This window comes from Adiantum capillus-veneris, chromosome 29, assembly GCF_014529385.1.
Source record: "Adiantum capillus-veneris isolate H3 chromosome 29, ASM1452938v2, whole genome shotgun sequence".
Classification (NCBI taxonomy): domain Eukaryota; kingdom Viridiplantae; phylum Streptophyta; class Polypodiopsida; order Polypodiales; family Pteridaceae; genus Adiantum; species Adiantum capillus-veneris.
In genome coordinates, this window is record NC_140959.1 from 84,886,813 (window position 1) to 84,895,480 (window position 8,668).

Here is an 8,668-nt window from a genome sequence, read left to right on the forward strand (position 1 = left end):
AACCATTACCCACTCAACTTAGGTAAGGGGAGGCCTCCACGGGAGGGGGTAATTGTTTTTGAGTTCCCTCCCTTCAAATAACTTCACTTCAAAGAGGTAAAGTTAAAATAATCTTTTATTGTTTTGTCTAACCATTACCCACTCTTGTGGAGGCCACTGTTCTGAAAAAATCGATTTCACAAATATACAAAATTCCCTTTAGGGTAGATCTAAAGCGGAAATTTTGAAAAAAAACCGGTAATTTTTGCAATTTAACTCTATTTTCTTGAATTTTTAACCAGATTTTTTCCTTCTTTCCCTCCCTTCAATCGGCCGATTTGGCTTTTCAACCAGTTCAAGGCTAAGCTGAGACACACTTTTCCTGAGCACTGGTGGAGGCCCCTTCTAATATGCACAAGGAGGCCTCCTTCCTTGTCTACCTCTTCTATTTGTACCTCAAAAAGGTGCAGTTAGAAATGGCCAACGTAATTATGGTCCCTGGATGATGTCATAGCTCAACACGAGCATGACAAGACCTTGTAATTATTTGGGTTGATTAATATAATTCACTCACAATTGTGAGTTTTGCTAAAAATAAAAGAAATGGATATGTTACCTCTTCTTTTTTCATGTGTATGTGAGTTTAGCTTGTCATATCACATCTTATCAAACTAATCCTGGAAATTTCCCCCTCTCATGGAGACCCCCTCTTAGAAGGTTTCAAAAAGATTACATAAACTAGAAAGGTTGTTCAATTTTTCCAACTTCTAAGCAAGGTTGTTTTGGATAACTGGCATCCGATCCACTAAATTTGGTGTCTTAATCGTTCACACTTTTCCGACTTCCAAAGGAAGTTCAACTAACTTCAAAATGACGATGGCTTTTTCACGTGAATTTAAAAAATCATGATTAATTTAATGTCAATTAAACTTTCAACATCATCTATATGTATTCTATAATGGCAGAGAGAGTGCCCTTTACACGTGACGAAAACTACAATATGAAGGCTAAAGTCCAAAAATGAGAGAAGGTCCAGTCTCCTCTACGCACGAGAGAGAGAGAGAGAGAGGCTGCCAAAGGCGACGGGCCGTACTAGTTTTCATAAAAGAAAAAGTATGACGATGTTTTCTTTTTAGATTTTCTTTTAAGCATTCTAGACTAAATGTTTTTCTTTCCATTCTAGTCTAATTGTGTATATCTTAAAGATTTGGTTTCGTTCAATATCATGCACCATTTCATTACACATCGTGTGTTAAGTCACTTCTTAAACTAGGTAGTTTAAGCTCCCTCTTTGAGGCCTCGCATGCATTGCATGCATTAAGGCTCGGTTCAGATGAGACGGAGGCAGAGGAGAGAAAAGGAGCATGAGTTGAGTAGGCAGAATCGGATTGGATGCAAAGAAGGCTCAACAGCTTTCGGACCCACCTTCCATCTTCCAAGACAACCCCCTCGGAACACTTCTGTGTTGCCTTCGCTTCGAGAGTTGATTGGCTAGACCCTTTTTCCTACGCCAATGGAATTGATCCTCATGTCATCGTCTGCCGCTTTGTGTAAACATGGTAGGATGGTGATAGAGCAGAGAAAGAGCAGTAAGCAAGGGTTTTTGCCGCCGTCGTCTGAACCCGATCTAAGTGTGTCTTTGTGTGTGTGTGTGTGTGTGTGTGTGTGTGTGTGTGTGTAGCTTTCCCCATAATTTGGGCGACTCGTTGGCGATCGACAAAGGCCGGAGCCACGAGGAGCACAAATTACGAGAAAGATCAATTGAGGACCTTTCCCTCCCGTCAAGCGTCCAGGGGAAGGGAGCCAAAGAGGTTGCGAAGAATTTGGCAAGATTGCGGCGAAGGAGCCTCTGAGTGGTGAGGTCGCATGGTGTCAGTAATTCTGCGTGCTGATTTGGCTAATTTTGATTCGCTGCGAATGTCAATAATTCTGCTTGCTGAGCTGTCAAAGATCCAAGGGTTCACTAGGGTGATTACTGTCAATAAAGGATGGTCGATGTACAATGTAGATTGACTGCCCCCTAACCCTAGACCTTGACGGATATGACTTAGAGGGACGTAATCTGATGGTTTTCACACTAGCACTTTTGGTAGGTTTCCTCTCATTTGAATTTAATTCTAAACTTTGTTTGCAAAAATGACCTCACTTTTTTCTTTGCAATACCTCCACTAACAAGTGGGGGTTGAAGATATATGGAAATTGAAAAATTTGCAGAGAGAGCTGCCATGAGGACCATTACACCAAAAAAGAGACTTTAATAGGGGAGGCCAACCCCAATCATTTGAAAATCCAAAACAGATGGAAAACCCCATAAATCCCCCCAGGCCGCAGGGAGCAGAGTAGGATCGCTCCACAAACCCTTAAGGTTTTTTTATAGAAATTTTGTCACGTACACTACTTTGACTTTGATCTTGCAAACAAGAGTAGAGACTCAGTAGAGACATGTCAAAGTTGATATTTTGGAGGGTTCCGATGCTAACCACTAAGTCAACTCTATTTTGGCACTTCCACTTATGCTAATATCAGTGTCATTGTCATTGATATTTCGGAGGACTTTCATCGTCTTAGCTAATATCTCAACTACTATTGCCCCAAAGAAAAAAAGATTTTCGGTTTTTGGAGAGCATCCTTGTGTTATAGATTTCAAAAATATTACAAATTGTTGGGTAATCTAGTGTAATTTTTAATGGGCAATTCACATTTTTACCATGTAGAAATGGAAGAGGACAAAATGTCACAAATTGAGTAAAATGCCTCAACTTTGCCACTACATTCACTAAAGTTTAAAGGATACCTCTCAAACTCATATTCTTTTTGTTAGTACTACTTTTGGTTGTCTTGGGACATTGGAATGATTCTACGAAAACTACTTGAGTAAAAGTTATTCTCTTGATTGTTGAAAGCTCAGTTATCCATGAACCCAAGGACATGCCTAGTTCATGCCACTATTGAAGAAATGTGGGGAAAAAAAGAAGATTGCCGTCACTAACTTTGGCATGTGAGTGAGGTTAAGTTGAGGAGCTAGCTTGGTTGGTTGAGCACTCGATCGTCATGACTGGGTCATGGGTTCAAGTGCAGCCAAGCGACCTTGGTAGCGCTCACGGATGTGTCGTTTTTCAAGGGTTGCATAGCCCTTCAATGCCACTTTTGACCTTCAAGAGACATAGCAAAATTTCAGCAAGTTGCATAGGAAGTGTGTAAGTCAAAAATAAAGTTGTGAGAAACACGGCTTCAAGGGTGCAGAATTTCGTGATTGCTATTTAAAAGGTCACCATGAAAATGTATGCACTCTTGTTTTTTTTAACGACACAGGAGAGGTGCTTATCCCATCCAAATATTAGCCATCGAGTAAGAGCCACGCATCGCCATGGCCACCTAATTGATGCGCCACACGTACTATGAACAACACGTACTATGAACAACGGAGAGAACTCAAAAAGGTAATGTTATAAAAAGTGCCGCAAGTTTTAGACTAGAACGACAGCCTTGCAAAAATGAAGGCTTTAGATAGCCTGATTTTGGGACAAGCTTTTCATGTAAGGGATAGGACAAACCCATAAAGATTGTTGTTAATATTCGAGAAAAATGCTGTTAAAAGTGTTGGGGTGAAGGAGCCAGTTTAAACTTTAGAGAGCCTTTATAAACAAGCTAATCATTTTTTCAATATTCTTTTTTTCTTTGTTGTGGGGGGGGGGGGGGGGGGGGGGGTTCCTCATCATTTTGAAGATGTAGACATTGGACCAACAATCCTCAAGGAAAGGCAAATTAGATGATACTAAGATTAGTAATTTTTATTTTTAAAAAAAATAATGCTCCATTTGAAAAAAAATTCAATGTTGAGTTTTTTTAAGCATTAGAAATAGTCAGCCTAATTTTGGTACACTTTTCAACAAATCACAACAAGACGCATACTGACGACTCTAAGAATATGCTAATTCTTCGGTATCTAAATTGGGGGTGCATCTGTTCTTGATTTGGGGCTCAAAATTCTCTCCAAATTGGCTCCTTCACCCTAGCCAAGAAAGTGTGTACTGGTTGCTCCATGAGCTTTTGATGTGTGCTTTTCAATTTTGGTTTCCCATGCATTGTCCCGCCATGTATTGGGAATTGAAAAATATTGATGACTCCCAACTTTTCGAAGTTATCAATGCCAAAAAGGATGGGGATAGCCTTGGAAGACAGATGTCATGTGTGCTGCTTTGTACCTTACAAAGCAGGCACATTACAAGCTTGGGTCCCTGCACACATTGGTCCACCAGTTGAAAGGTTGAGGGGGCCTTTACACATTGGTATAGTTGCATCGCCCACCGTATGCAACAGCACACATACAGAGAGAGAGAGAGAGAGAGAGAGAGAGACCAAATTTATTTCAAACCAATTGGAAATTTACAAAAATGACCCATTTGCAATGCAAATTTGTTCAATGAAAGCATTAAATCCAATACACAGTATTCTAAAATTTACAGCTTTTACTGTAGTCTATGAGTACAAGCACTGTATGGTCTACAATGACTCATGAGTACCTTTCTTGATAAGTTCAAGGGACAAAGACCCATGCCTCGTACCGAAACGACATAAATCCATGCCTCATAGATCCAAGCTCTGATGACCCAACGCATGCATGCGGTAGTTCTTTCTATGCCACCTAAACTCAAAAACAGCAGTGCCAAATACATAACTCAAATGTTCACATGATTCAACATAGCTGTCAAAATATCCAAAAAAGTTACAATCCCCAGAAGAATGCCATCTTCTGTTGTAACCCACACATAGTGCTCCCGATGCGCAAGGGCTTGCAGCAGCACTGCCACAAGCGAGCTCTTTGGATTGCAAAATATTGGCCCACTTCGACTCTTCCAAGAAAACCCCGTTCTACTACTCGTCCGCAGATGTGTGGAGAGCCACTTACGCGAGATATCATGGGGCCCAGTTGGGCTGTCTGCACCAGACTCCTCCCCATCTGAGGAAGACTCTTCCCATGATTCGGTATCCTGTAGCACAGCACCCACTTCTCCCAATTTCGACAGCGGCACGTTGGAAAATTTATTGATTTTGTCCGTCCCAAGCTTCTCACATAGCCTTGTAAGTATCAAGTCTAGAACATCTTCTGTTGGATGTCTGCACTCTTGCGCATATGTAAGAAAAGCTCCCGCAGACAATGTTGCCAGAGCAAGAGCAACGGTTTCATTGCATGCCTGCAGGGTAGTGCATGATATGTCCCCCACAAAATTAAATGCACCTGGCATGTCCTCAACATCTTCGACAACAGCAACCGCAGACATTTCAACACATGCAGCCTTTATCAGATCCAATGCAGAGGCAGCATCCTCATCAACTTTTACCATGAAGATGTCGGTTTTGATAATCCCCAAATCCTCGATGCTCATCATGGGCAAGGGTGAGAATGCACCAATAGATCCCAGTAAAAATCTCAGCACATCTTCATGGGTTAACCAGCAATATGTTTGCCCTCCATGGCTTCTTTGAGATGGAGTCGAGCAACTCTTCACACCCGCAAGCTTCTGACAATGGTAGCCTTTAATCTGCTGCACAAATTTGCCAGAGCGCCTGCTTGTCGGGACAACGAGATTTTGAACACCTGCACCAATTAGCTGCAATGCCTCCAGCAAGCTGCAACGAAAAGACTAGGTTTAGACAAAAATCAGCATGCAGAGGAGCATACGAGAACCTCCCACTTAGAGCCACTACATACAATAAACCAGGCAGCAAAAGGATTTCATACAATTCCAAAAATAGCAATCGCAAAACATCAATGAGGTGAGAGATAACAAAGTTACCATTGCCTGCTCTACGAGGGCTTTGCAAAGCTTGATACAAGCAACAAAAATACTCTGCATCAGCTTGCATGACTGGAGTCAGTGAAATAAGCATTTGGTGCATGAAAAAACAAAAGCACTGTTAACTGCTTTCAGTACGCACGTAGCATAAGGCCGATGCAAAAGGCAAGATAAATCCATTCTACTGTGGGAAGAGGGGAGCCAAAACCTTCCAATGACAAGACCCGTTGTACAACTTACAAGACTAAATGTATCACATCGGCAGTGCAAAGTACACCGCCCCCCACCCCCAACAGAAAAAGAACAAAACAACACAGGCATGCACCCCAACCTGAACCAGACTACGTGATGGAACAACAAAGTTGTACAGAATAAATGGGGTTACAATCTACAATAAATTCCTCCACATCGTGAAACAGGGAAAACCCAAAAATCAGTCAAGGTCTGCATACAAAATGCATCTACCCAATCCGATGGACAACACAAAAGACAATAAAACTCACCAGCACAAATCTTGATCTAAGGGGGTCTTCCAAAGCCATAATCTGCATCAGGTGGTGTGACTGCAGGAGTAACTATTTGCTGGCTAACACTTTTTCAAAAAGAAATATAACTGTATGCTTGGAAAAAGCTACAGAGCATAAATGCAAGGAAAACACTTTTACACAATCAAGGTAACCATGAAATTTTGAGCAATTTAAGGGTAGTAGTAAGCACGACAGCATGGGACAGCTGCATTGAACCAAAGATGCATTAAAGCAGAATGTTGGACGGCCTACAGACACATTCATCAACCATCTTATCTTGTTTATTTTTCCTTGATTTTTCTTCTTTGCTTGTTGGCATTCTAAGATCCTTGCACTTTGATCTTCTTTTCCTTTTCAGTCCATCTACAATGTTACAATAAACTATCAATTGGCCAAATTCATCGTCTTCCAACAGATATCAACCCACTCATGTATCCAACTATAAATATCAACCTCTTTACTTGTTCTGATACTCATATTCCCCTTGCACCAAAGGCCACCAATAGTGGGTAACCATCATGTCCTTAGCCTTTTGCACCACCCGTGCCCTTGCCCCCTTTTCCTTTTCCTTTTCCATCTGCACTCAATGTCTCATGTGGCTCATGAACATGAATCCCCCAATATCAGTACTCACAGAAAGGGTAAATCTCCAAGCCAAGAAACTTAGTTTAGAGGACCTAAAAAAAAAAACCATCCTAAGCACAAAACCTACATTCAGCGACAAACACATTCTCGACGGCTTTGGATGAAACTCTGTCGTACCTTTTCCATGCCCTTTATCGAGAGCAAGACAAATGTTATTGTATATCCATGTTCTTTATCGAGTGCAAAAGGGGGGCAGTGAGGGAGGGGGAAACAGACGCACAAAGAAGACCGACACAACAAGCAGTGTAATATATGACCAAACAAAAACAACAAGAACTGACAAGATCACCTGGCTTCAGGATCAATATGCTGCACTGTGGAATTAGGGTATTCATCGGTCAACAGAGCTGTCACGGGCGCTTGTAATGCCTCAGCAGGGTTGCAGAGACTCTGGTGAGAAGCCAAATAGCAGAGAATTTTTTGTATGCATACCTTGCCGACGCAGTGGCAATGCCCTTGAGGAGGAGGGGTGCTGTGTGTCCCATGCCCTTCGACAACTCCATTACTGCAGCCAGTGCCACTGCCGTCGTTATTGTTCTCGCTGCTGCTGCACGTACACTCCCAAATACTGATCTCGCTCACATCGTCTGCTAGAAGCTTGAGTGCACGCAGAGCGTCCCGCACAGATGAGCTTGTGGGAAGCCAGAATAGAGCAGGCTTGCCGAGGATGAGATCAGCCACCACATGCGAGAGGAAGGCAACGGCCATGCAAGGAGGGAGGGGTGATTGTGGGTGAGCGGTTGAGGGTGTATGGCTTACACACAGATCGCAGAGAGAGCGAGAGAGAGAGAGAGAGAGCCTTTGAGAGACTGCACAATACTGCAAATAGCCTACTTATAGTATTTTAGTATCCTGCTTGGCTGGCACCAACTCCCGTACATACGGTACTGCAAAGCTACCTCTATCTTAGGGCGCTCTCACGCGACCCAAAAACTTACGGATGTAAATTGTAATGCATAGGGTTGTTAGGCCCCTGTCACACTTGGGCGCCCGCTCCACCCTCTCCTTGGCAGCCTACACTGTAACGAATTAAAATAGCCCATGCAACCTCTTGCTTTCGCATTGACTGCCACAGTTCAATGCCCGTCAAAATCCTTCCCATGTGCGCTTTCTGCAGATGGCCATTGCTTGGAGAAGTTGGCCGAGGGTGTGAGGTCGTCCCTCTGGCAAGGGCTAGATACCAACGAATGGCTAGCCAATGGCCACCACCTCGACATGGCCAACCCTTCCTTGCCCTAGTGTGACAAGGGCCTTAGACACCTTATGTGGGATCATGTCATAAAAAGTAATATCTAATTCCCCAAATGATTTTCTCATGTTAAACTAATCATTTAATATGGGGAGGTACCAGGAGAGTTAAAGCTAGAATATTGGTAAGGCTGCCAGACCGGTCTCAGCACGGATCCAAAGGAGGGAAATAGAGATCCAAAGGGGGACAGTCTACAAAAGAGCAATGTGCATCAATGGAGCTTAAAAGACCTAAGGTTCAGCTTCATTAAGACTTCCATAGGCTAAGGTTCCAAAATTTAATTAAAAAGTCCAATGGCCAAAGTGGGAAAAATTGGATGGTTATGAGAAGACTAAAAAGTCTTCCCACATCCCTAAGAAGGAGGGGGCGAGCCCTAAAGGTTTGGGAAGAGAGAGAAACACACACGCACACTCCCAAGCTCTCCGTTTACACAAAGGAAATAATGGACACATGTCAGGCTCCTGGCCCAA

The 8,668-nt window shown here is 42.8% G+C and overlaps 1 protein-coding gene across 1 annotated transcript; it reads right to left on the reverse strand.

Moving 5' to 3' along the window:
* Positions 1-4,394: 4,394 nt before the first annotated feature.
* On the reverse strand, positions 4,395-7,771 carry LOC147419517 (CBS domain-containing protein CBSX5-like). Its single transcript, XM_086505319.1, has 2 exons — positions 7,239-7,771; positions 4,395-5,610 (listed from the first exon to the last, which is right to left on the reverse strand). Exons 1-2 carry the CDS (start codon positions 7,655-7,657, stop codon positions 4,659-4,661), a joined length of 1,371 nt encoding a protein of 456 aa, XP_086361445.1. The 5' UTR covers positions 7,658-7,771; the 3' UTR covers positions 4,395-4,658.
* Between the last annotated feature and the right edge of the window lie 897 nt (positions 7,772-8,668).

What these genes read in the sequence shown, in the direction of transcription:
- LOC147419517 (XM_086505319.1), bottom strand. Translation starts at nt 7,657, where the DNA reads ATGGCCGTTGCCTTCCTCTCGCATGTGGTGGCTGATCTCATCCTCGGC. An exon ending in CATATTGATCCTGAAGCCAG is followed by an intron (nt 5,611 to 7,238) that starts GTGATCTTGTCA and finishes TTTTCGTTGCAG; the next exon opens with CTTGCTGGAGGCATTGCAGC.